Below are 26956 nucleotides of genomic sequence, written 5' to 3'. Positions count from 1 at the left end.
GCTTCCTTGTCACGAAGGAATGCTGTCAAATCACTACCTGCTGAGAAATAATACTACAGGCCACACCTACTACATACTGAGTGCAACATCACCCTCTGGCTTCCCTGAAGATATAAAACCCAAATTCTTCTGCGCTATCATTTGATACATTCTTGTTATAGAGTTACACATTCTCATTATAAAGTCATTAGAATGCATAGCTATGCATGTACATATAAGCCAAGGTAGAAATATTATGAATTGTGTATTATTTTTAATAATTATACCTGCAATAACCATATTTTATATCATTTTTATGTTTACAATTATCATCATATATAAAACTTGTCATTTATTACCCTACTCAGAATATTATGCATGTAAAAGTGAATGTATGAATGTATACGGACCTGGTTGGTGGAGTTTCATCCAAGTCGGGTAACCAGAGCTGCAGTATTTCATACTCTGTCATACTCAGACTCTTTTAGCTGAATTAAACTCAGGTACAAAGAAAAATTGCACCTGTGAGAAAGTCCTGGGCGCCTTTCTTACTCATTGCGGTAGTGCTCAAATGATTGCATGATGTTTATGTTACATCAGGTAGGAGCTGGGCGGTGTGGGAGGACGCAGAGTAAAAAAAAATGTTTAGATAAACTTCAGGTACGGTACCTTCTTGAATCAGGAAATAGTTGATTAAAACTGAAAAGGGAACTTGCAGCTTTTTTACTTTTCCTGCCCGGTGTGCAGAAAGTTTGTTTCGCTCGGGCGCACCCCACGCCCAAAAAATTACGGTGAGTCGGCCACTGGAAAGAAACATGAAATTACTCATTTACATTTTACGCCGTTTTCCAATGTCGAAGGAGTGTTTTTCCTGTGTCCAGGTGGATACCTATGTATATAAGCAAGGTACTTACCTATGAAAAGTATCGGTAAAGCATTTGAAAGGCATTTCCTGCAAATATCACTTCAAAATCCAGGCTTGAAAATGAAGTTGTTTGTCTGTTGCCTTATTGCTGCTGTGTTCAATGCAGTGACAAGCCCTTCAGTGGAGACCAAATTAATGAAGTTCAAAGTAGAAGTTCTTAAGGCGCTCAACCGGTTGAAGAAGGTAGAACAGGTAGGTTTTGTGACTGGGCATTTAAGTCAGGCCATGTGGTGGTGTGTTTTCAGTTTGTGATTTTTTAAAATTTGACTGATTTAAAAAAAATATAACTTTTTTTATTCTCTGCCATCGTAGGACACGAGTGTGATGTTGAACATTCCAAGTGATTATGATGTAATTTTCTCATCACTCTTAAATATACCCCTGGTTGGGTGACAAACATCAGCAGCAATGTCTGCATTTAAATATGTGCAAGACTAAAATATGTTGAATGTTACTGGTGCAGTCTTACAAAGTCAAGGACTCATAGGTTAAGATTAAGTTTAAATGATCTTAAGATGTGGCACAAATATTTCCATTCAGACTTTTTAACTTCAGTCTTTTTAAAAATAAAACATGCAATGATATGAATAATATTAAATTGTTGAAAAATATCATCTGATTGTTGGGAAATATAGGCTACTTAGCATATTAAGGATATATTCAATTCAATTTAAAAAAACTTTATTTGTCCCCGAGGGCCAAAGACACACATACACACATCACGGGCAGTACGAGGTACACAGAGGCAGCACATATATCATGGCTGGCCAGCTTGTGGCCTTAACCGTTTCCTCTAACAATCTCACAGCTCACAACTTGTTGGGTGTAGCCGAGTTTATTGAAAATAAAACACTTCTGTCAGAACAAAAGGTGTGACAGTATTGCTTGAACCGTACAGACTAAAAATGTACTTGCATGACAATGGCGTTCAAGTAATGTCACTAATCTGCCCCTTGTGTGCACATGAAGCTCCCCAGTGCTGCACCCTGTGCTTCCTTGATGGGTTCCAGGCCTAAAAGACCCACCTACACATCTGTGTAATTCATCCATCCATCTTCCAACCATTTACCCAGTTCCATGTCATAGACAGTCTGGAAGCTTTTCCATGAAACAGTATCAGGTCAGATATGTATTTGTCAAGATCAGTATCATTTAGCACCCTAAACAGGATGCTAGCATTTACTGGGCCAGATATATACATAACAAATAACATTCAACCATGACAAGGCCTTAAAGTCATCTTTTACACAAAGAGAGTTCAGAAAAAGATATTACAAATTTCATTTATTTTAAAGAAATTATTTCATTTCAAAGGACAAAATAAAACCAGCTCTAGAAATGAATGCAATCAAACATCCACTCCAGTTAATTATAAAATATATAACTGTACAAACATTCCAAAACCATTTCGAATTATTGAATTTAAATGGGCGGCACATATGGACAAAAAATATTTAATAGTTTCTGTTATCCCACGGAGCTCACATCAAAATGCATAACTAGCGAGTATGAAGTTCAAGATCAGAGACACGGCACTTTCAACACAAAAGGAAACCTGTTTAACTATAGCAATTACTGCAGGCTCTGCTATCCTCAAACAGGCATTACAAAGAAACACAAACTGAAGATAAGCTAATCAGTCTCTCTTATACAACTACTGTCCAGTGCTTCTTTTGTGAAAACACAAGCCTGTGCTATATTCATTTCCCAGATGATATCAAACAGATCGCCATCTTTACTACAACAGACACATGGTGAAGATCAAAGTGAACTAGGCCTGGTTGCCATGGGGATCCTGCTGGATCATCATCCATCCATCCATCCATCCATCTATCTTCTTTTGGTGCCTCCAAAGCCTAAGAGAGAAGCTTTTCCAATCAGTGTGATGTAATTCTTCCAACAAAACACAGTCCATGTCACCATATGATTATTCAGAAATAATCATCAATATTATATGTTACATCAAAGCAAGAACAACATGGAAATCTTACAGATAAGAACCTATGTAAAGAAAGTCATTGAAACGGTGGTTAGCCTTAATTTACAGGGTGGCGATACATGCATATCTCTTATGGTCACAGAAACAATCTGATTGGCTAAAGCACACAGACACGTCTGATCAGTCAGGTAGCATCAGAAGCACCCCAGCCCAGAATGAGTCCAGCATGAGTACCTGATGCTGTGCGGGTTCCAGTACTCCCTGGCTGCACTTTGGAAGAGTTCCAGGAGTTCCCCGGGTTCCAGGAGTTCCCCGGGTTCCAGGAGTTCCCCGGGTTCCAGGAGTTCCCAGTATGCATGCTTGGCTGGCGCCTGCAACACAAATATATATATATATATATATATATATATATAATACTCCATTGTTTATATTGTAGAGCTATACTACAGTAACATAAGTCATCTTGCATAAAATTAGCAAGTCAATCCACCTGCATATTAACCTTGTTAGAATTCATCATTATCCACAGAGATGGAATGTAAACTAAAACATCAAAGACATATTTACCGATTCTGATTCCCAAAAAGATACCCCAGGAGTCCTCCGGTCCCCAATCCAGACCAAAACCCATAACCAGAATTCGAGCTGGGTCTGGTACTCCCAGGTCTGGTGAATTCGTCCCTAAAGCCGTACTGACTTCCAGATCCTGGATGGCTAGCATGGCCGCCATACTGTGAAGAGGAACCTAGAAGCATACATTTTAAATATTTTAAGTGACTTGGTCATTTAGACTCTGTTGCATGCAAGCAAAAAAAAAGACACAGCTGCCTATATAACTACTTCCTGAACGTTCTGGCACTGACTTCACCTACTCTGAAACTAAAATGTTATGCAAATGCTCACTTGAATTTGAAGACCCATATGATCAGACCAATTCTTAGTGCTAAGCTTGGGGAATAAGGGCGTTTCTCCATACTAAGAACACAAAGATCGTACTTGTGGTCTTGGCAAGACCAGTCTTGCTAACTTGCCTCCCAAGAACGAACTTGGGATGCAAAGAATCATGGGATTGGTTTTGTTTCAGCGAGGATGCAACCGTACTTTCTGTTCTGAGTATTGGAACCGGTCATCGGCAAAGGAAGAGGACACAAAACAGGCCTATTAGGACACAAGTACGTTCAAGTACACATACTGCAAAACGCCCTTAGTTTCACCTCAAGGTGGCATGACCATGTACCTGAGTAGTCAGGTTTAAATCCGGCAGGGGGGGGGCCCATGTGGGAGGGTCCGCTCGGGTGCCCAGCATCATCAGGGAAGCGGTCCTGGTTGTGCGTGGGACCACACAGGAACATCTTGTACACTCCATAAGCCAGGAGGAGCAATAGGCCTACCACGATCAGACCACCCATGTCACCCCCGGAGGAGCTCTGATGAAAGCCGCCTCCTCCCTGTTGCTGCCGCTGGCCGTCGTAGGCATCCCTGAAGAAGTTGGAGGCGAAGCCACCAAAGGCCCCCGAGCCCTGGGAGCCGTGGCCCCCCTGCCGGCCTTGCCCTGCCAGCTCCAGGGTATACTCCAACCCGCAGGAGCCCTTCAGGATGTAGGGGTCATCAGGGTGGTTGAACCCCTCACAGCTCACCTCTACCCTTCCAAAGCGGTATGCATTGTCCATGTCAGTCTTGCACTCCCACTGGAAGGAAATGCGTTAAAAAATAAATATAAAATAAATAAATAAAAACATGACAGCATTGCACAACTTATAGCATCTTATACTTGCTCAGTCAATATCTTCTGCATCTAGCATCTAATTACACCTGCTCAAGTGCACACTTCATATTGTATATACACGCTTTACTGCATAAGTAAGCATCCCCATTTCGACCACAAACCAAGAGTGCAAACTTAAGCAGCACATTGGAAATAGGATTGAACCAGGCAGCCCAGCAGCTAAGGGGCACACGCACCTGAACATCGACGCCATCCCATCCTTTGTTCTGGCACTGAACCACCTCCGGAATGAAGGCGCCGCAGCCGGCCGAGCCGCCAACGCACTGCAGCTGTAGGACGGGGCTCGTGCGTCGGGCAGTGGTGTAGCGACCCCTGTACAGAGTGAGCGCCTGCACGTCCCGGAGGAGAACGCTGCCTGGAATAAGGAGAGCCGGGAGGCGAGGTGATGCAAGGAAGGACGCGCATCATTTCGGTACTACAACCCGAACTATACCGGAGTCGGCTATTACGACGAATAACAACGACAATAGTCATAACAGCAACAGTAATAATGTTCATGGCTGAACATCACACCTGTGTTTTAAATGTTTTGGTATATGAGTGAAACTGAACAATAAGTCATTACTGCATCTTTTAAAAAGCCGCAAGCGGGACATTGTCGCTTACAGATAATGCCAGACCGAATGGGCCTAAACGACAGTACGACTCCTGTGTAGATCTGTCTTGGCGATCTGACATGCGAAATAAAATGAAAACGCACGAACCTCCGTCATTCCAGCTTTCTATTTGCCGAAAGAAGAGAAACTGCAGGAACACTGCAAATACAAGAGCCGCCATTGATCTTCGATACAATAACAGCTACCAAATGTACTGATCAGCTTGCTACCTAACAACCAGTAACGTGAAAAAAATGTTTTGTTTATGAAATAAAGTCCACTTATGTCGCTTCTGCTTTCATCATATTCCACGTCACTCTTCCGGTTGCCCTCCCAACGAACAAGGCGTTTCCGTGTATTTAACGTATACTTCCTGTACTCAATGTATCGCTATCATCACGAACGATTTTTTAGCCTCTTTCCACCCAAGGTTTAAGCCGTGGACATGTGCAACTTTACTCGGCAAAAAGAGCAAAGCCGAAGTTGCAAAACCGCAAAGTTGTAACAAAACCGGAAAGCTGTAACAAAGTATCCAAGTACTCTCGCACGCGCATGCGCACCAGACAGGCCATAAATCGAAAGCACACTGTTGTCTTTATGAATAATCTGTGGGCGCGTCGAGGGTTAATACGACTGACGCTCTGCAGAAATGGCCGGGATTAAAGGTAAGAGTTATGCGTACTGACTTACTGATAAGTCTAGGAAACAGATGTTTTTTCAAGGCCACACTGGTGTTGTTTTCTAGTGTGGATGATGTTTATAGCAGAATTGATATTAGCTAGCTCTGTTTTATCTGCTGGTCAAAAACGGGACAGGGGCAGGCACTGACATTGGTTTGTTTTGTTTATTTGTATTTTATTATTTACGCAATACACTGAGCTGAAACAACTGAAGACTTACCTATTATTTGCAATTATGAAGCCATGCCAGATAGATGTAAATGAACTCCAATACCGGTCGTGAAAGCTGGTTAACTAAACACAAAGAGTACAGATCGACCATGGTGTCGTGATCCCAGCAGCATGAGAAACGGCATTAATGGGTTATTAATTTGATCGCCATATGTAACCTTGGTAGCTTACAGTGATGTAATCGAGCGTACAGAATGCCATTAATGATATGTTTGTATGTATTCATTTACAGGAAAACTTGTCTGAGTCTGAGGGTTGTCGCCTTGGTCTTTTTCAGTTATTTGTGTATTTTTACTGCTACGTCTCTCAGTCATGCATGATGAATCAAGTGATCCGTCACATGTGATTGCTCGCTTAGTACGAGTTAGGCTCCACGCTTTAGCGAGTGAACATTTGGGAAACAATGTAAACTGTGTTATTCCCTCGAGGTGTGAGCTCATTATGCGTGTGCATGCCCATAAGGCTTCGCGTTTGTAATGTTTCCACTTACTTGGTATATTTCCCAAATATCTTTCTTTGGTATTACATTTTCCGCCGCTTTTTCAGTTTTTGTTGAGGATATTATGTGGCATATCTCTGTGCTTGTACCATACGTGCATTAGCTCCGCCAATCAAGTACCACTATAAATGATTGAAGCACTTAAACTTCAGCTACCTTTATAAATCTATATGACATCAAAATTTTATGTTAAGTATGTATGGTTTTAAATGAAGTATTTTAAAATGGCTATTTTCACTGCTTTCATATTGAATCACATTAACACCTCTTTAAAATGTTATATTTGTGATGATTTTTTGCACTGAACTGGACTCTCCACTGGAAATATGTTGCCCGTTCCCTGTTTCTTGGTAGCTCTCATCAGCCTGTCCTTTGGAGGAGCCATTGGACTGATGTTCCTCATGTTGGGATGTGCACTTCCAGAGTATAAGTAAGTGTTAAATATTTCAACTTTGTGTTTGGTAGCTTTATTGTGATGGTGATCTCTAGAAGTTCTGCTTTAGTTTTATGTCATAGCCTACGTAGAGACTATGCATTTGTCCCACCATAAGAACATAAAATAAATGTTGTTTTGCAGTTGGAAATCTAGCAATTAATAAGTTACATGGAATATTTTTAAGATAAATTATCCAGGAATTACTTGTTCTTTGTTTGTGTGTGTTGCTGATGCAGGATGGGTAACGTAGTCCTTTTCCTAACTTGACTGCGTGTCTCTCTCCCTCTCCCACAGTAAGTACTGGCCCTTGTTTGTCCTCTTTTTCTACATCCTGTCTCCTATCCCATACTGCATCTCACGGAGGGTTGTGGATGACATGGATGCAGCCAGCAGCGCGTGCAAAGAGCTGGCCATTTTCCTCACGACAGGAATAGTGGTTTCTGCCTTTGGCCTGCCAATTATTTTTGCAAGATCTACAGTGGTAAATGAATATTCTTTCATTCTTGGAAATTCTTTAAAATTCTGTGTGTTCCCACAGGGGAAATCTCTGTATACTTACATTTATTTACCAGAAAAGAGGTGGGGAAATATTTCATTATTTTTCTTTTGACCTTAAGTTCAGTTTCTAATAAATATACTGATATATAAACATTTTGGTTACATAGTTTCCCATAATAGAGTAATGAAGTGTGCCACATTTGGGCTAGGTAATTAATCAAACTTTTATTTTAGTTACAATTTTGATTTCCAGTGATTATCAAAAGAAAATAATCAAGGTAAAACGATTATTTTGCTGCATTTTATTTTGCAGTGATGCTCCTGTTTTGTCTTGTGTTATAAATCCAGCACCCCACTTTCCAATCCCATATTATTTATTTAATTGAATTACATTTAGAATTCAAGGAAATCCACTGTTAAAAAAACAAGTTTGTTTGTTTTTTAAAAAAAGTCAATAAACGCGTGATATTTCCAAAGTCAATGAGTAATCGTGTTAAATAATTGTCATCTCAATATTGACCAAAATAATTGTGATTGTGATTTTTGCCATAATGAAGCACATTTGAACGTTTTCTGTGTCTTGTTGCAGATTGAGTGGGGCGCGTGTGCGCTGGTGTTAACAGGAAACACCATCATCTACGTAACGATTCTGGGCTTCTTCCTGGTCTTTGGGTCCAATGACGAGTTCAGCTGGCAGCAATGGTAAAAGTTACATGCGGAGCAGAAACCTCGCAAGTTTGGAATATGTACTTTTTGTAAAGATTATTATTTTTGTTATCAAATTAACCAGCCATCCGTAATGCACAGAAGATCCGTGCAATAACCTGCATCTGCTTAAATGTCACTCAGAATCCCCAAAAAAGATTCTTATCTCTGACAGCTGTGTGTTTTGGGGATATTTAAATTTCTGTGTTTTACACGTGATGAACATAAAGAGAAATTCAGGTTCACAAGTCGCAAATGTTTGTCTGGCTAGTGCCTCAGGACGGCAGTACACTTTATGCCTATTAACTTATTACTAAGTTGAAGAGCTTTATATTTGAAGGCAGGTAATGACAGTAATCCAGATGTGTGGTATTCTGTGTAAATGGCCCTCCCTTTTCTGTGAGGAAGGTGCTCGAACGCTTCAATTAAAGCAACAAAAAGGCTAAATATGGATTTTATTTGAAGTGCTGTTTTCTTTTCCATATGTTTATTGTCCTGGGGATCTGCAGTATTATGCAATAGATGTGGAAGGTCTAATGATAATGTTTTATCCATGCATGTTATTCTGTAAACTGCAGATTTGTTGAGGGTGGGGATATTGGTCAATTAATATTTTAAAATATTCAGTGTGATTTATGATGTGTGTACTTGGAAGGAAAATGAAGTATAGAGGTCACTTTTGTATGCGGTTAATACTGATAAAATGCATTCCGGTCTTCTGTGAAAGTCTTGTTTAATCACTTTATACACCCACATTAAATCCATTTCTCAGAAAAGCAGTGATGCCAGGTGATGTACAACATAAAATTGCACAGCACTTGAGCTTAATTGTTGTCATATTATTATTATTATTTATTATTATTATTATTATTATTATTATTATTATTATTATTATTATTATTATTATTATTATTTCTGACAAGGTTGGGTATGTAGCACTGGTTCAAGACTGCTAAGCCTACTGAGCTCCAGGACTGGAAACATTTGAGTCATGCCCTCTTCCGGCCTGTGGCATGTTTCATGAAGCAGGATTTCTTGCTTAGCCAGATAGCTTGTTAGATTTAAGGTAGTCTTTGCTAAATGGACTGTACATTTGTTCACATACAACTAGCCCAGGCTGCCTTAAATCCGAAAAGTTATATGGCTAAGAAAGGAATCCTGCCTTGTGAAACAGGCTCCTGAATAATAGATAATACTTGATTTGCATCTTGTAAAATTCTTTCAATGTTTTCAAGTTCTGGTGGTTGTTCTGTGAGTTCTGATGTTAGGATGTGTTAGAAAGTTAATCGTTGAAATGCTTAGAATGTATTTAAAAGCACTGACATGAATCTTGCAACCATTTTCTTTTTTAACTTATCTGTGTTGAATTGTATTTGTCTGTCCATAGATTATTTGTATTAAATCCTACCAGATGATGCAGTTTGCATCATGTTAGTTTTATGTTGTCTCATTCCTGATGACCATTATGCTTTTACTATAAATATGTTATAAATATTTTGCTTAAGATTCAAAAAGACTTTGGACTTGTATTGTAACAAATAAACATCAAACAAATTTTACCACTGTAAACAAAATTGATTTGGTCTGTATTTCAACTAGAATAAATACATGTATGTCATGTTACACAATAAGGACTTTAAGGTTTACACTGCTCAAAAACAAATAAATATGGATACAGATTATAAATGTGGCTAGAGATTATAGACAGATAGGCAAAATGTAAATACCCAGAACAACAGTTTTTCCTTGCAATTTTGCCTCTTTTGACATATACCGATACTTTTGTAATGCATTATAAGAATTCTCATTTTTATTTTGAATTTTAAATGTACTATAAAATTATGGCGTTAAATCTTAATAGGAATGCTGTTATTTTAGAATTTGCAGATTTTTTTTGTAGTATAATTTACAAAATGATCTGTGCAGAGTTTAATGTTTTGTGTGTGTATATTGAGTATCCAGGATGCCTGCTGCCCTCTACTGATAGGGAAAACTCCAGGCCAACACCCTGACCTTGTATTGGATAAAATGCATTAAGCCTGACAGAGTATTTTTGTATATGCACCTTTCATACAGGGTCACTGAGAGACAGATGTCCATCCTAGGATGCATGGGCCACAGGAAGGGAAACACTCTGGTGTGGGATGCCAGCACAGGGCACAGACAGCTAGGCATTAGAACCAATCAGGTCACCAGCTTTTAAGTTGTGTGTTTTTATACAGTGGGAATAAAACTGCAGCACCTTGAGTAAACATGCACGATCAGTGTTGGGCACTTCAGGTCCAGAAACTACAAATTCAGACCAAGATTTTGTTTCTTCCTTCCAGGAGAGTACTCTGTGACTGTGACTATTTATGCTCAGCTGGTTGGTAAAAACAAAATATTGGTCTGGATTTGTAGTTTCTGGACCTGAAATGCCCAGCACTGCACAAAATGCAGAGCACATGCAAATTCCACAAACAGTTCAAGGGTGGTATTCAAACCTCAGCTCCCACAATATTATTATTACCTATCCATCCTCTCTTAGTATTGGTCGCAAGGGGCGCTGGAGCCCGTTTCAGGCAGCACAGAACAAACGACAGGCTCTCAAGGAAAGTTGCGAATGGACCACAAGTAATCCCAGAATTCCCGAGTTTAACCCGGAAGTATATTAGCGGTCTCCCAAGAGCTCATGTGCGGAGAAGATGGCGAGCGGTGGAGTGTCAGTGCCTGCGCTGTGGACTGAAGTTAACCGTTACGGACAGAATGGCGATTATACGCGGGCTCTCAAATCTGTCAATAAAAGTAATCATTTTTTTACAATGATCTTAATCACGCCGCTTCGCGCTTAGCTAAACAGTGGCACAGGGTTAAGAATGTGTTATGTCTTCTAAGCTGGGTAGCTTAAATGCTAATATCCTGCGGTTAGTTTTTATATATCGACCCCATTTTGAAAACGTTTAACAATGCATCTAGCACTATTTATGTGTTCGCCACTACTTTTCCCAATAATAAAACGGAATAGGTCTTGTGTCGGTTTGTTTTAGGTTATAACTAGACGGAGGGTCTGTTGCTCCTGAATGATTACGTGTCCTATTCCGTTGCATTAACAGTTTATGATTTCGATTATACGTCGATGTAAAAGTTTAAGGGTGGGCTGATAGTTATCTGTTTTAAATATACTGTTTGCCGCCTTACGTAAACAAGGTAAAATATTGAATTTTTTTATTGCATTGAATTAATACGCCTTTCCCTTCCAGTCCTTCAGGAATGTAAAGACGATGTCACTGCTCTACATTGTAAAATAGTTTGCCTTATACAGAACGGCAGCTTTAAAGAGGCACTGAATGTCATCAACACTCACACAAAGGTCCTTAGCAGGTAAGCTGGCTAAGTTGAGCCTGCCTACATACATTAAAACTTATAAGGTGTAATCTTTACAGCACATGCTTTCTCAGGCCATGCATAGCTGTTACTCTCAGGTTCCTTGAATTTGCGTTGCGTTGATGTAAAACCCCTGTATCCCCAGTGATGTCATCGCTTTTGAGAAGGCATACTGTGAGTACCGGCTGAATCGTGTTGAAAACGCTTTAAAGACAATCGAAAGCGCCACCCAGCAGACAGACAAACTGAAGGAACTTTATGGCCAAGTGGTAAGCGGGCCGCTCCTTTCTTACATGATCGAACCCAAAGACCCCACTGAAGTCTACCTTCGGTGTCGTTACATATGTGGATGGTTTCAGTGCTCAAAGGACCAAAATATTTAGGACCTCAGATATACTCGTCAAGTTCTGACAGGATTATGTATGGAACAGTCTATGAGGTAAAATTATGGAAATAACTGGTAGTCATTGCATCAGGGGTAGAGGGGTAACTAGCAGATGATTGCATGTTCTTTAAGGACATGTATGTCTTAGGGACTGTGTCTGAAGCAGACTGATTGGCAGTTAGTCCTACAATGCTGATGTGCGTGACTGGTTTATGGGTGGTCACCTGACCTGGAGTGTTCCCCCTCTCTTCAGTTATATAGGTTGGAGCGCTATACCGAGTGCCAGGCGGTGTACCGGGACCTCATCCGTAATTCCCAGGACGAATACGAGGAAGAGCGCAAGACCAACTTGTCCGCTGTGGCGGCTGCCCTGAGTACCTGGGAGAAGGCGGCTCCGGTGGGTTCTCTGTTACAACTCGGGTTACAAAAAGGTGGAAACTTTCCAGAAACTTTCCATTCCATGGGAAGTTAAACTGGGGAACTTTCCATGGGAATTAATGGGGAATATATAGGAATTAACAGGAAAATTCCCAGAATTTTGCAACCCTAGTACCTCTTTTGCTAGTGGTTTAGCCATTCAGTTGCTCTTAGCATTTGTGTTTTATCACCAACGTGCTAAGCCCGTTTGCACCTGGGCTTGCTTTTCCTGTACACAGGCAGCTTTGCCTGTGCTGGGTTGTTCTGTCTCTTATGCAATTCTTCTTTGCTTCTGTGCTCCAACATGGCAACAGAAGACAGCACCCCTTATACCCACTGCTGCCACCAATGAGACAAGTCTATTTATCTTTTTTGGTGGAAGGAGAAAAGGCATATAAAATGGCACTATTTAGCTCTGTTCAAGAATCGAAGAGCTCTTTTAGCTCAGCACTGTACTAAATAGTCAATGCGCATTTGTACTATTTTTAGAAACAAGAGAGGCCTTCATAACATATTTACATAAATGCAAATATGACTTCAAGCTGCATTTGATTTATTCCTGTTTCACTGGGATTCACTAACAATGTGATGTGTTAAGATTTGTTAGATATAACGTATCTATTAAAAGAAGAAAGAAATGACTTGAGCGGAGCTGCTGCTTTTTCAGGAGGACCTCGGGCTGTCGGAGATCACTTATGAGCTGTGCTACAACTCTGCCTGCACTCTGATTGGCCAAAACCGTCTCGAGGAAGCCATGAAGAAACTGAGAAAAGCAGAGGGTAAGGGTCCCCTGGGGACGATTCTGTTCTTATCTAATATGTTCTTGCTGGGCTTCTTCATTATGCTGATCAGGTTATTGTTACTTGTTTCAGAGCTTTGTCGGGTGTCTTTGTCAGAGGATTCTGTAAGTCCTTCTCTTTCTCTCATTTAGCAAACCCCTGATATCCCATGATTCACGTGGCAAAGCAAATCATAATGACACCAACATATCCTTCAAATTAAATTACCAATCTGTATAGTTATCAAATTACGAAGCAAATTTCTACATTTATTTTAATTCTGAATCAAGCACTATCTTCAGAAAGGATGTCAGCAGTTGATGGTTCTATAATTACACTTTGATGGGGCCAGCAGATATGAATGTGTTCTTATTCTGTCTCGTGTCGTCGCTCAGGACATGACAGAGGAGGACATTGACTTGGAGCTGGCCGTCATCCACTCGCAGATGGCCTACATCATGCAGCTGGAGGGACGGATTGAGGACGCCCTGCAGCTCTACAATCAAGTCATCAAGTTAAAGTGCGTCTCCATCTGTGGCACAAGGACAGAGTGGACAAACTTGGTGGGGGGGGGGGGGGGTGACCTTCAGGCGTTAATTGGCGAATCCACCTCAGAATTAGTGTGCTGACCAGTGAAATACATAACGAGCCGGCATACACCTTTAAAGTTGTAAATGACAAGTTAGCACTTTTGCTTAACTTTTTGCTTAACACTCTGTCATGTTAATTATTGTATGTTACTAACAGTACTTGAATCTGTATGATTATTGTAGAATTCAGTCTTGTTTCCTGGGTTAGGCTCTAGGGTCCAAAGCCCAGGAGAGTTTGTTTCAAGTGCTTAAAGACTGCGTTAATTTGCTGGTTAGTTTACTGGACTGTGTGCAGTAGGACGCACTACTAGAAAGCGGATCGCATTCTGCAGCATCTGTCTTTGTTTTTGCTGGCAGGCCGTCAGACGTGGGATTATTGGCAGTGACGGCCAACAACATCATCACAATAAATAAGGTGAGCAGGAACGTGCTGTGCTCCGGGCTCCCCATTCTGCGTGATGGGTGTCAGACACCTGTGCTGTCCGTGGACCCGCAGCACTAAACCTGGGCTCTGCTAAATCTTGGGACAACCACCCTTTTGATGGTTCCAGGACCAGAATGTGTTTGATTCCAAGAAGAAGGTGAAGCTGACCAACGCCGAGGGTGTGGAGCACAAACTGGCCAAGACACAGCTACAAGCAATCGAGTTCAACAAAGCCTTGCTGGCCATGTACACTAACCAGGTACTCCTTGCCCACACACTGGATTCAATTCTGTGACCAGAAGGTTGCTGGTTCAAATCCAGTGTAAGGCTGAGTGATTTCAATGTTGGTCCCTCGAGCAAGGCCTTGTTTTCTTCAGGGACTGTCTGACCATGCTTTCAGATTCTCACTTGCATGTCGCTTTGGAGAAAAGCTTCTGTTAAATAATTGTAATGTAAGCAAACGTAAGCCACAATTTAACAGCTCTGTATTATCTTGATTGGTCATCTTGAAACACATTATCATACTGATCATACTGTTGTGAGTAACTGTCTCCCATCTGGCCTCAAACGGGTGGGGGGGCGAATCTCAATAGCAAGAACACAAAGATCATACTTGTGGTCTTGGCAAGAGCGTTCTTGCTAACTTGCCATCCAAGAATGAACTTGGGACGCAGTGAATCATGGGATTGGTCTCGTTTGGCAAGGATGCAACCGATGTACCCTTGATATTTGGAAAAGAGCAAGACCGGCATCCGGGGATTTTTACCATCCTCATGTACTTGTATTGCTTAGTTTTGCTACTGGTCTTCGGCAATGGAAGATGGTGTAAAATGCGTACATGGGAACACAAGTATGGTCAAGTAAACATATTGAGACTCAGCCAAGCTTTTCTCCCCAGCGCCTCTAATGGGGCTTTTCCATTGTCAGCAAGAACTAAGCTGTACCCGTGCTGATATGGCCTTATTAGGCAGCCATTTATCTGACCAATTAGAGTACTATACAATAGCTAAATGGAATGGTTTCTTAATGCAAATGTACGCAGAGGAATGCTAATTCCATTAGCGTTTGATGCTAACATAAGACGCCGATTCTCGCAATTATGCTAGAGCGGATTTGCACATTGTAAATCATGATATTCACCCTGCAAACAACAAATGAGCGTCTCTTCATTTTACGTCACTGTCGCTCCCCAAACCCGGCAACGCCTTTACCGAGCCAGCCCTTCTGCAGTGGAAAACCAAAGTGAGCCGGAACCGCACTGTAACTAGTCTCTCTTCGGAGTACGGCTCGGGTACGGCTCGGTTCCTGTACGCCAATGGAAAAGCTCCACAAGTCCCTCATCCTGTCCGCTTTCTGTTTCCCGTTTCCCCCACAGGCGGACCAGTGTCGAAAGCTGGCTTCCAGCCTCCAGTCACAGAACCCGGGCCACCCGCGGCCGGTGCTGATCCAGGTGGCCCAGCTGTGTAGAGAGAAGCAGCACTCCAAGGCCATAGAGCTGCTCCAGGTACTGACGCTTACATTCCTCTGTGAAACGCACAAGGGGTCCCAACATCACTGATGCCCTCCAATTCCCAGTTATTCTATTTTCTGGGTATACGGCCTTCTCTTACACTGCACTGTGTAGGCAGGTAAATGATAGCCTTTGATCAGGCTGGCAGTATTGTCCAGCTCCAGCTGTGATGGGAATTCTGCAGACTAAAAACACAGCTTGGATGAATTAATGACTCTGCAATGCCCCTGGTGGCAGACTGTGGGAGTGTTTGTTTGCTTGCTGTCCTCACTCTCTCTTCGCCTCTGGGTAACCGTCTGTCAACTGCTTTTGCTGACATTTTTTTAACATTTGCTACAGCAATTCTCAGAGAAGCACCCTAAGAGTGCGTCTGGAATCAAACTGACCATGGCACAGCTATACCTGACTCAAGGTACCTGTGATCCTCTGCTTTTTCATTCTCGCTGTGTAAGATTGTGACCCTTATGGTAGGATCACCACTGGTGACATGAGAGCCGTGGAAATCAAATGTAGAACTTGAGAACTAACATTAGCCTTAAAACACTTCGCTTAGGTGACTCAAAGTAAACTAATGGTATAAGAATCTGTTTAAAGCAGTTAAGAATAAACCATCTGTTTGTTTAGGTCATGTTACAAAGGCGTGTGACATTCTGAGGTCAATAGAAGACTTTAGATACAAGCCAGGAATGGTAAGTATTAATTTATTGACGTATGTGTATTTACTTATCTATTACTATTTATTTTTTCATTTTTTATTGATATCCATTGTTGATTCTGCCAATCATACAATCAATACAGTGTTTTTAGTTCGGTATTTCAATTGTTACAGATCTCTGCTTTGGTTACGATGTACAGCCACGAAGAAGACATCGACAGTGCTATTGACGTCTTAAGCCAAGCTATTCAGTACTACCAGAGAACACAGGTGTGCTGGGAGAGACGCTAATGGGCCTGAGGATTCTCACAGTAGTGTAAATGTGACGCTGATTTGATGGCTAAAGTTTAACCCGAATCCTAACCCTCCTGCACCCCAGCCGGGCTCATCTGCTCACTTGTCTCTGGTCCGCGAAGCTGCTAATTTCAAGCTGAGGTACGGAAGGAAGAAAGAAGCCATTAGCGACCTGGAGCAGCTGTGGAAGTAAGTCCCTGTTTGCCAGCATGACATTCTACCCTGCCTGCTACGCTGGTCCATTTATTCTGTGGGATTAGGGGGGTTATTACCTTTTATGGCTAATTGTTGTTCATTGGGCTACTGTGGAGCTTCTAGCTTAAATTTAGACTTTTTTTCTTTCTCTACAGACAGAACAAAAAAGACATCCACAACCTGGCTCAGCTTATCTCTGCCTATTCTTTGGTTGATCAAGAAAAGGCAAAATCGCATCCTTTGCTGTCTTCCGTTGCGTTCCCCCCTGAATAAGATCATGTATGGCACAAACTGTATGGAGTATGTTTCTACTGCTTTGTAACATTGTCTGCTCTGGGAGCAGAAAGCTGAAGGAATACTTAGAGCTTTGAGGATGACACCTGACATTGTCACATGATATTTTCCCACCAATTACGATCGAGAATCCCTTAACCCCTTTCACTCAGTCTGAGCAAGCACCTTCCGTCCCCCGACACCATGTCGTTCAAAGTGGATGTGGACGAGCTGGAGAACTCGCACGGGGCCACGTACGTCAGAAAGAAGCCGGCCAAAGTGACGGGTGAAAATGTAGCCAAGGAGGAGGGGTAAGGGACATCTACATTCCCGTTTATTTGGGAGCCGTTCTGGAAACCTGCACTGGTGCTGAAATATCGCGTGTTTACACAGGCAAGAAGTGGTTAAGAAAAAGAGGAAGAAGAAGAAAGGTACGTCGTCTGTGTTTCATTAATGTTGTTAGTATAGACTTTAACATTCTAACGTTCTTAGACTATACTGCAGTTTTTAGCATAGTTCTTGGTCTGTACTGTGATATAGTTCTTGGGCTATACTGCGGTTTTCAATATAGTTGCTCTTGGGCTATACTGCGGTTTTCAATATAGTTGCTCTTGGGCTATACTGCGGTTTTCAGTATAGTTGCTCTTGGGCTATACTGCGGTTTTCAGTATAGTTGCTCTTGGGCTATACTGCGGTTTTCAGTATAGTTGCTCTTGGGCTATACTGCGGTTTTCAGTATAGTTGCTCTTGGGCTATACTGCGGTTTTCAGCACTCCCAAAGAGCTGGGCACCTTCCACTGCAAATGTAAATGTTTCCATCTTTGACCTCCAGGCAAGCTCCCAAAGAATTATGACCCCAAAGTGACCCCAGACCCAGAAAGGTGGCTTCCCATGCGGGAGCGCTCCTATTACCGCGGCAGGAAGAAGGGAAAGAAGAAGGAGCAAGTGGGCAAGGGCACGCAGGGCACGACGTCTGGGGCCACGGCTGAGCTGTGAGTGCACTCCGGCGGAACGGATGTGGGGCTGGTTCATAACCTGGACCTGTGAATGGGAATCTATGCGTTCTGAATTATTTATAATCATTTCCATATAGATCTTTGCCAGCAAATACATCAGCTAAAATATCCATTGTATTTTATTTATATATTAGACGCTTTCGTATAAAGCGACATACAAGTCATCAGCGAGCAGGATCAACCAGTCTCTGCAATTGGGCTTAAGGGCCCAGTGGTGACATCACTGGTAGCCAGTAGCTTCTATGAAAATACGAATTAATTAATTCATACAGCTGGGTTTTTTGCTGCAGGTAAGTATCTTGCTCCGACAGTCAGGGCCTCTCCCTTACTTGAAAGGCCAACATTTGGTGTATACTGAAGTTCTGGAACCTGGTTCATGGTTCTTGGGCTTTCTCAACCAGGGACATCTGAAGCTCCTGGCCAATTTGTGTGTCACATTCACACCACAGAACAGAAGTGGGACCTTTATGCTAAACAAGCACTGGAGACGCAAAAAGTTCGTAGGTAACTTCACCCACAATTCGAAACTACACCGTCACCCCAAAACAATGGAGGATGAACAAGCGATTGAAACGGGATGCAGCCTTTTATTTATATTTTATTCATACGAATGACGCCGTTTTATTTTTCGTTATTAAATCTGGCCGGCAGATTGATCTTTAGGTTTCACAGAATCAAAAACGGTGTAAAGTTGTTCCACTAATAAATGCCGACAAGCCTCACTGCCGGCACCTTCGATATTAGACAAAAATATACTGGTTATCGGTTGTATTTTTTGATGCAGAAATATGGAGACGCGAACAAAAAATGTATTCATTAAATGTAACTGAAGTGCGAAATCCATCTGCTCAATTTTTACCGCGTTAATTATCTCTCCTCTCCGCACTTCCACGTCACTTCAAAGTTAGCGGTGGTGCTTGTGGTCAACCAATCGGCAAACTGTTGCTCTAAGCGCCTCCCCAGTAGTTTGTGTCTGCAGTAAGCACTAATACAGGGTTCCGGGACTACCTTCAAGAAACTACAATTGAGCTGAGGTCCTGTGGTGTGAATGCGACAAAAGTTCCTGGTTCTGGAAAAGGGTTCTGGTTCCTAAAAAAAAAAAAAGTTCCTGCGGTGTGATACCCACTTATATGTGGAAATGCTTCACGACCTGGTGACCCATCGGTACAGAGGTACAGGTAGATACGCATTTCTAAATTTAACCTGTTTATATTCGGGGGGTGGTTTGTGTTTGACAACAGGGATGCCAGTAAGATGGCCAGCAGCCCGCCCACATCCCCCCGGCCGGGCACCATGGCCGCAGCGGCCACCACCAGCACTGCGGTACCACCACGTCAACAGAAGCCAGCAGCGTCAGGGGCCACTCGGAAAAAGGCCCCGCAGAAGAAGAAAAAGGGGGGCAAAGGAGGGTGGTAACATCCAAGAGACCCCCCCCCCCCCCCTTACAACACGACAAGGGAAGTCTTGTCAGTCGAGGTCTTCATGATTTTTAGGACCTTCCCCACAGCGAACATCTCGGAGTAATTGTCACATACTTATGGGTGTTTGTGGCTGTTTCAGAAGGAAATTTATATTGTTAGATGGAGATCCTAAGCTATAATTGCAAGATCTGAGTATTTTTGTCAAATAAAAACACATTGCCACGGGATCGTCATACTGTATGTACCAAACTGCAAACCTTCATCTCGCAAGCGCATGCTTGTTAATTCTCATGAATAACGATTTTGTTCAGCATTTTTTTTAATATGAGAAAATGTCTACAAAGTTAGATATTTATTTTTGATTTCGGCATCAAGGTCCTATGTTATAATTTTATGAATGTGAAGACCTGATTCTGTTAGGAGGGGAACTGTGGATTGTATGCAGTTTGTCAGGAGAACATTAAATGAAAAGGTAGAGGAGTAGTGCTGTGTGAAACTTTTTCAGCAAACAATAAAATGAGTTGATTGACGCGTCAAGAGACTGGGTTTGTCCGATTACTTCCTGAAATGTGTTTCTGTGTTCTGTAATTCTTGCATGTCACGATGTTCGTTCCGGTGTCCATCTTGCACGAAGGTAACCCCGATTAAGAGGATTTAAATCCCTGACTGTCAACAGATGGCGCTATTCCATCTGCATACATTATCCACTGTACGTGTTTTTAAACTTTGCTAACTTCGCGTGGTGTCTGGGAAAAGAGAGTCCCGATGCTGTATTTCTTAAAAGAAACGTGAATCTACTGCCGCACTTCGTGCACATGTATATATATCTAGGCGTGGACATGGATTTGTAGGAAGGCTTTTTAATGCATGTTATTTCCAGCTGCATCAAATGCAATAATCTCATTTTTTTTAATGGGTGTAAGATGAAGTACTTCGCAGGGAAATGAGGCTCCTTCAGGGAGCATATGCCTGTCACAGGGTGCCAAGGGCTTTTGTAATCTTTGTGCGACGCTGGGTAGGTCGTGATGGGGGCGGGGAGGCTCCGCAGGCAGCCCGGCAGAATGGGTCGGTCCGGCACCTGTGGGGATTAGCCAATTAATACCGATTTGCAGCGACTTTCCTGCGTTGGTTTATTTTAAGGTACAGCACGCTGAAGTAGCAACGCACGCTGCACTTATTGCACTATTTTTTTTTTTTTTTACTCTTTAGAAATCTGATCCTCGAAGTTTATTTTTTTTTCCCGCTAGACTCCCGCGTCCGAGCACATTTTGGGGTTTAGGTCCTGCATCGACCCGCAGTTTAAATCCGAATCATGCCCCGGAGCCGATCCTAAGTCCCTTTGAGTTTTTGTTTGCGTTTATTTAGATATTTTTTGTAAGGCAGGGATGCCGGGGCTGAGGGAAGCGGGGCTCCTCGGGGCCGCAGTCGCCATCGCTGGAGGAGCTACTTTCGTGGCCTGGAGTTACGTGACTTCCCGGGGAAAGCAGGAGCGCGAACGGGAGGTATCGGCAGCAGTGACGGGCGAAGCGGCTCAGCCTGTGGCCGCGTCGGAGGAGGTAAAAGTCCGCCTTTTAAATGGGTTTATATGGTGGGCGATGCAGGGCAGGGCCGGGGCACGCCTACCGCCGGCATACAGGGAGGACAAGCTCATTCCCCAAATAATATCTTACTGTTACACGGGGGACCATGAATACTTGGGTGTTTTGCTCCCGTCTTCATTATTTAATTTACATGGTGGGGTCAACAGGTTGCTTCTGAAGAAACATTGTCATTGGAAAATAGATACTGTTTTTGGCGTTTGTTGGTCACACTTTATTTGACGGGGCACAGATAATATAGTATTATACTATTACTTATGCATTAATTAACCACAAACTATGTCTTAGTTAATGAGTTAATGAATCGTGATGCACCTTTTATCTCAACTATACTGAGTTATTACAAAGTATTTCTGCCCCCTCAAGTAAAGTGTTTATGTGTCAAACAAGCTGAATGGCCCCAACCCGGTTTTAAAAGCAAATTGTTTTATGAGAAGGGCGACATCACACACACAGAAATTAAAGTTTTTAATATTTGTTCCTATAATTAATATTTTTTATTCTTTGCCTGAATGATAGAGGAAGAAGCATACTGTAGCCAGTTACTTGAGGGTAATTTTTGCAGTACATTTACTTTTTTGCAGTACATTTACTTTTTTGCAGTACATTAACTTTTTTGCATTACATTTACTTTCGCATTACTGCATGTTCCACTTGTAGATCTCTGTTAATTGTCTTTTTCTGTCAAAGGTGAAGACTGCTGGTAGCAGGCAGGTGCTGGTGCTGGGCCTGGACGGGGCCGGCAAGACCAGTGTGATGCACTGCTTAGCCACTGGCAGCCTGGAGCAGGACGTGTCTCCCACCGAGGGCATTAACGCCATCTCCATCAACAAGGAGGACCTGCAGATCGAGTTCCTGGAAAGTAAGCGCGCGCCGCTGAATCACAAAGTGGGTGCCAGACTGAGAGAGAATGCTGAATTAAACAGGCATGGCTTTCTTGTGTTTGGGATGTGGCCTGGGATGTTGCTATGGTAACAGAATGCTTTTCAGCATTGTAATTACTAGCTGTGACATACAATTGTGTATTTTTTGTGACTAATTTATAACAATAAAGCAATTAAGCCTTATTATTTAATGTTACCTTGTAACCTGTTTATACACATGCAGTTAAATCTACAGTCATTTATTTTCTTTCCTAGCTGATTCATCAATATGTTTGTTTGTGTTTGAATGAATCGTAATAATCTATCTTGGTCCTGCTCCATTTTCTCTTCACTGTTGTGCAGTTGGCGGGACTGAGACCCTCAGGAGATACTGGAGGAAGTACCTGTGCAAGGCCCAGGTGCTGGTGTTCGTGGTGGATTCTACTGACACTCCCCGCTTCCCCCTGGCCAGAAGGAGCCTCCTGGAGCTTGTGGCTGGGGACCCTTGTCTTCCCCTGGTGGTACTGGCCAACAAACAGGTAATAGGCGGGTGACACCGAAGGCTGGGGTCCCCTACAAATAGTAAGAATCTGCCCTTTTTGGACCAGGGCTTTGTTATTCCATGGATGACATTGATGTCATATAAAATGCATAGCTCTCTTTGCTGCCTTTAGCGATTCCAACAGCTGTACCATGTAGAACGTTCTGGTTTTAGATGAATGCATACACCAACACTGAAGTGAATACCTTGTTTTGCACAAAAATCACTCATTTAAATAAAAAATGTAGGGTCAGTGTCCGTGTCATTGAGGTATGGTGTGCTTAGCCTGAAATGCACCTCCTGCAGTTTTAAGGTCAAGCTTTATTGTCACGTTTTCCAAGGAACACGGAGAAATTCTTGTGCCACAGTTATGGGGGGGGGGAGCAGGAACTATAGAACTGTGCAAATCAGGGACAAAACAGTGTAGTAAAGGACAAGCCAATGCAACGCAATGACATTACAATGCAATGCGAAATTCAGAGCAATAAAGAGATTTTAGTCACCACAGGGCATTTGACAAGGGTTAATGACAATGCATTATTGACAGGAAAATATTGTTTGTTTTGTTTGTTCGAACAGATGGAACAATGGTGGAGAGGAACCCCCTCCAAAAAAAAACAATGAGGATTGATGTAGAGATACAGTACATTGGTATTTAGGAATACACTCATGCCCTCCATGTAATTAATAGCCTATCGTACACCTCATAACATAGCTGTGGGAGGCCTGCCTGAGGAGGAGCAGCAGATGGCTTAGTGGTTACCGGGCTCTGAGGAAGCTCTGGAGAGTCAGCCAGCATACTGGATGGAAAGGTTACCCGATGGGCAGCACTTCCGCTCAGTAGGACAGGGATTATGGGGTGAGGAGTGACGGTTCAGTGGCCATGGGTAAGGACGTCTGTGATGAGCGACCTCTCAGGCGGTGATAGTGATGAGCGACCTCTCGGGCGGTGATCGTGATGAGCGACCTCTCGGGCGGTGATCGTGATGAGCGACCTCTCGGGCGGTGATCGTGATGAGCGACCTCTCGGGCGGTGATCGTGATGAGCGACCTCTCGGGCGGTGACCGTGATGAGCGACCTCTCGGGCGGTGACCGTGATGTGCGACATCTCGGGCGGTGATCGTGATGAGCGACCTCTCGGGCGGTGATCGTGATGAGCGACCCCTCGGGCGGTGATCGTGATGAGCGACCTCTCGGGCGGTGATCGTGATGAGCGACCTCTCGGGCGGTGATCGTGATGAGCGACCTCTCGGGCGGTGATCGTGATGAGCGACCTCTCGGGCGGTGATCGTGATGTGCGACCTCTCGGGCGGTGATCGTGATGAGCGACCACTCGGGCGGTGATCGTGATGAGCGACCTCTCGGGCGGTGATCGTGATGAGCGACCTCTCGGGCGGTGATCGTGATGAGCGACCACTCGGGCGGTGATCGTGATGAGCGACCTCTCGGGCGGTGATCGTGATGAGCGACCACTCGGGCGGTGATCGTGATGAGCGACCTCTCGGGCGGTGATCGCGATGAGCGACCTCTCGGGCGGTGATCGCGATGAGCGACCTCTCGGGCGGTGATCGTGATGAGCGACCTCTCGGGCGGTGATCGTGATGAGCGATCTCTTGGGCGGTGATTGTGATTCGCCTGTGTGTGAGTCTGGCTCAGCTGTTTGGGGGGGGGGGGGGGGGTTACGCAGACCAGTTACACAGTATTGGTTCTCGTTTGGTTTCTTATATGTTTGGTTTAGGGAGTGGTGCAGTGGTTTGCACTGTTGCCTCACACCTTGGGGATCCGGGCTCGAGTTTCCGCCATGACTCCATGTGTGTGGAGTTTGCATGTTCTTTCCGTGTCGCTGTGAGGTTTCCTCAGGGTACTCCCGTTCGGCGTGTGTGCTGCCCTGGTCACATCGAGCTTGTAGTGTTTGACAGGCAGTTATGACTCTTATGAACGATTCTGACAGGGAATATGTCCCTCCATTGGGTGATTGGTTATTGAAATAGATTAATTAGTACAGTATAAAAACACATAGGCAGAACGTTTTTCTGTTTCATATTGTGTGATGATATACACACAGATCTGCATGGTACATCAGGTCGAATGCCACTGTTGATGTAACGTTTAGTGTTTCAGGTGTTACCTCCAATTGCTCCCGGGACAGTCTAACCCTGCTTTCTCAAAAGATCTATGTCTCTGGCATCTGCTAAATAGCTGTAACAAAATGTACTGAGAATTGAATTTCTGTCTTACCGCTCTCCTGAATAAGCACCTTAAAACTAATTGCTTCAGTATTATTCCAGTCGCATGAGGTAAATGATGATGATGATGTGGTTTGTTTTAACCAGAAAGTATCTGGAATGTGCAGCTGTGGTCAGTTCTTCATGAGGCTTACACTGGTATCCTGTGTTTGCAGGACCTGCAGGGAGCCTGCAGCATCACAGAGCTGCACGAGGCCCTGGGCCTGGCGGACGTGGGTGACGAGCGGAAGCTCTTCCTCATCGGCACGCACGTGAAGAAGGGCGACCCGGAGATGCCCTCCAGCATCCAGGACGCCCGGGACTACATCTTTCAGATGGTTTATGACCACAGATAAAGGCACAGTTGCCAGTAGAGAGCAGGGCGCACGGGTGCAGTGTGCACGGGTGCAGTGCGCACGGGTGCAGTGCGTAAAGGTGCGGTGCTTTTTGTTTGGCATCAGAGAAAGAGCATTGTTAGTTTTTATAGTTTTGGTTCCGTGGTTTCAGTTGGGGTGATTTATGTTTTTTGGCCATTAATGTAGTGAATTCTGTAGTAAAACGAAAGCCTTTGAACATGTTTGATGTCTATTTGCCTGTCATAAAACCAAATGCAGTTTTGTTCCTGTTTTATCTTGGTCATTTACTAAAGAAATAAATATGAGTTTCAGACAAGTGTGTGGATGAGCAACAGGAAAAGTGGATTTCTGGGGCGGTAATGAGGGAAGGTTCACAATTGTAACTCAGTCCCTGGTTTTGATCTCCACCGTTTTATGCAGTGGATGCAGTCATTCCCACTATGGCAACCGGTACCCCATTTGCTCTGGGTGACGCACCCCCAGCTGTGTTCTGTGTCCTGCAGACTGCAGTCGGCTGGTAGGACTCTCTGTATAAGGAATGGACTCATTAAATAATATATGTAAACTAAGGGTTAAATCTTAAAAGAAGCTGCAGCTTTGTTTTAGCAAGGCTTTAATTCTTTGTTTAATGCCGATGCTGTAAAATAAATACATTGATCCAATATTTATTTTCCATGTTTTACAAGCAATAGAAATTTGGCTTATGAATGCTTGGACGTCATTCCAGTCACACCATATTGCTTTGTAAAAGACCGGTGCAAAAAGGGCTCTTTTTTTCACAGAAATCTGTTTCATTGCCACATTGTAAAAACAGCATAATTTTTACCTCGTTTTTACAATGAATTTAGTTACCACTGGTGAAATCTGAAACATCCTAAATTTGAGGAATGTGTACCACATAATTCTGTTTTGGTTTAAATAACAACCCAAAGAACAGTGAGGTGCTGTTAGTAATATTTGTATTTTATTTTGCTATTTGGGGCTGGAATTGGAAAATGAACATGTCAGCACCTAAAACCAAAGTATGTAAATATCCTCTGATATTCAAATAAAAACATTCAGAAAATTGTTTTTCCCCCATTTTTTTGCATGTGTACATTGCACACAGAAAAGAATGTCTAAATTAATGCCTAAAAATGTGACTGTTTTTTTAGGGCAGTGTTTCCCAATCCCACAGACAGTCCACATTTTTGCTCCCTGCCAGACAGTCCACATTTTTGCTCCCTGCCAGACAGTCCACATTTTTGCTCCCTGCCAGACAGTCCACATTTTTGCTCCCCAAAAACGTGTACTGTCGGGGACCAGGTTGGGGAACACTGTTTTAGGGTTCTGCCACAGTCGTTTTCACTTCACAATAATGCAATTTTTAACATCTTAGGACAGTTCTTTTCAGTATTTCACAGGGGAATACCTTATTATACTGTATTAACCATATTTACATGTCATTTTTTTCCAGGATATGCTCTAGACCCCAGTGAAAATGGATGGGTGGGTGGATGGATAACAAGTTCAAAATTTAGTTACAATTTGATGTAAAATTTACGTTTATTTATAGCTTTCTTGCCTAAACCTCCAGGTTTGGGGTTTTGAACCTTGCCTCTGACCTGTGCGTGGAGATTGCACGTTCCCCCTGTGTTTTTTCTAGGCACTCTTCATTTAGGCAAACCTGTGTCTCTAAATGTGTGTGTATGTTCACTGTGATGAACTGGAACCTCATCCTTGTGGCCTGAGCTGCTTGGAATGGGCTCCACACCCCTTTGGCTTTTAAATATAATG

The 26956-nt window shown here is 43.0% G+C and overlaps 4 protein-coding genes across 5 annotated transcripts; 3 read left to right on the top strand and 1 right to left on the bottom strand.

Moving 5' to 3' along the window:
• Nucleotides 1–1568: 1568 nt before the first annotated feature.
• On the bottom strand, nucleotides 1569–5473 carry saraf (store-operated calcium entry-associated regulatory factor). The gene is made up of 6 exons (XM_023795882.2): nucleotides 5334–5473; nucleotides 4806–4984; nucleotides 4081–4531; nucleotides 3411–3588; nucleotides 3078–3214; nucleotides 1569–2760 (listed from the first exon to the last, which is right to left on the bottom strand). Exons 1-6 carry the CDS (start codon nucleotides 5404–5406, stop codon nucleotides 2735–2737), a joined length of 1044 nt encoding a protein of 347 aa, XP_023651650.2. The 5' UTR covers nucleotides 5407–5473; the 3' UTR covers nucleotides 1569–2734.
• A 249-nt stretch (nucleotides 5474–5722) lies between these two features.
• LOC111835499 (leptin receptor overlapping transcript-like 1) lies at nucleotides 5723–9848 on the top strand. The gene is made up of 4 exons (XM_023795884.2): nucleotides 5723–5890; nucleotides 6990–7065; nucleotides 7366–7552; nucleotides 8159–9848. The coding sequence occupies exons 1-4, from the start codon at nucleotides 5875–5877 to the stop codon at nucleotides 8273–8275; spliced, it is 396 nt and encodes a 131-aa protein (XP_023651652.1). The 5' UTR covers nucleotides 5723–5874; the 3' UTR covers nucleotides 8276–9848.
• Nucleotides 9849–10911: 1063 nt separating this feature from the next.
• On the top strand, nucleotides 10912–20133 carry srp72 (signal recognition particle 72). The gene is made up of 19 exons (XM_072697720.1): nucleotides 10912–11058; nucleotides 11514–11634; nucleotides 11783–11906; nucleotides 12276–12419; nucleotides 13107–13218; nucleotides 13312–13343; nucleotides 13614–13738; nucleotides 14166–14223; nucleotides 14360–14491; nucleotides 15608–15736; nucleotides 16082–16154; nucleotides 16367–16431; nucleotides 16572–16667; nucleotides 16777–16880; nucleotides 17042–17119; nucleotides 17333–17470; nucleotides 17553–17590; nucleotides 17992–18151; nucleotides 19417–20133. Exons 1-19 carry the CDS (start codon nucleotides 10959–10961, stop codon nucleotides 19589–19591), a joined length of 2004 nt encoding a protein of 667 aa, XP_072553821.1. The 5' UTR covers nucleotides 10912–10958; the 3' UTR covers nucleotides 19592–20133.
• Nucleotides 20134–20617: 484 nt separating this feature from the next.
• Nucleotides 20618–26246, top strand: arl9 (ADP-ribosylation factor-like 9). Of its 2 annotated transcripts, XM_023795962.2 has the most exons (5): nucleotides 20618–20736; nucleotides 20976–21152; nucleotides 21885–22056; nucleotides 22421–22596; nucleotides 25001–26246. In XM_023795962.2, the coding sequence occupies exons 2-5, from the start codon at nucleotides 20982–20984 to the stop codon at nucleotides 25178–25180; spliced, it is 699 nt and encodes a 232-aa protein (XP_023651730.1). In that variant the 5' UTR covers nucleotides 20618–20736; nucleotides 20976–20981; the 3' UTR covers nucleotides 25181–26246. The 2 variants fall into 2 exon arrangements, with proteins under 2 accessions (XP_023651730.1, XP_023651729.1); XM_023795961.2 differs by having other exon boundaries at nucleotides 20618–21152.
• The last annotated feature ends 710 nt before the right edge of the window (nucleotides 26247–26956 follow it).

This window comes from Paramormyrops kingsleyae, chromosome 12 (assembly GCF_048594095.1).
Source record: "Paramormyrops kingsleyae isolate MSU_618 chromosome 12, PKINGS_0.4, whole genome shotgun sequence".
NCBI classification, from domain to species: domain Eukaryota; kingdom Metazoa; phylum Chordata; class Actinopteri; order Osteoglossiformes; family Mormyridae; genus Paramormyrops; species Paramormyrops kingsleyae.
The sequence above is the reverse complement of the archived record's forward strand: the minus strand, read 5'-3'. Positions and strand labels throughout refer to the sequence as shown.

Bases quoted from the DNA above. Each gene is read 5' to 3' on its own strand.
- saraf (XM_023795882.2), bottom strand. From the start codon at position 5,406: ATGGCGGCTCTTGTATTTGCAGTGTTCCTGCAGTTTCTCTTCTTTCGG. The intron at 4,985-5,333 runs GTTCGTGCGTTT...TCCTTATTCCAG, and splicing joins AGAAAGCTGGAATGACGGAG to GCAGCGTTCTCCTCCGGGAC. The intron at 3,215-3,410 runs GTAAATATGTCT...TTTGTGTTGCAG, and splicing joins CTTTTTGGGAATCAGAATCG to GCGCCAGCCAAGCATGCATA.
- LOC111835499 (XM_023795884.2), top strand. The intron at 7,066-7,365 runs GTAAGTGTTAAA...CCTCTCCCACAG, and splicing joins TGTGCACTTCCAGAGTATAA to TAAGTACTGGCCCTTGTTTG. The intron at 7,553-8,158 runs GTAAATGAATAT...GTCTTGTTGCAG, and splicing joins TTTTTGCAAGATCTACAGTG to ATTGAGTGGGGCGCGTGTGC.
- srp72 (XM_072697720.1), top strand. From the start codon at position 10,959: ATGGCGAGCGGTGGAGTGTCAGTGCCTGCGCTGTGGACTGAAGTTAAC. The intron at 11,635-11,782 runs GTAAGCTGGCTA...CTGTATCCCCAG, and splicing joins CACACAAAGGTCCTTAGCAG to TGATGTCATCGCTTTTGAGA. The intron at 16,668-16,776 runs GTGTGCTGGGAG...CCTGCACCCCAG, and splicing joins AGTACTACCAGAGAACACAG to CCGGGCTCATCTGCTCACTT.
- arl9 (XM_023795962.2), top strand. From the start codon at position 20,982: ATGCCGGGGCTGAGGGAAGCGGGGCTCCTCGGGGCCGCAGTCGCCATC. The intron at 21,153-21,884 runs GTAAAAGTCCGC...TTTCTGTCAAAG, and splicing joins CTGTGGCCGCGTCGGAGGAG to GTGAAGACTGCTGGTAGCAG. The intron at 22,597-25,000 runs GTAATAGGCGGG...CTGTGTTTGCAG, and splicing joins TGGTACTGGCCAACAAACAG to GACCTGCAGGGAGCCTGCAG.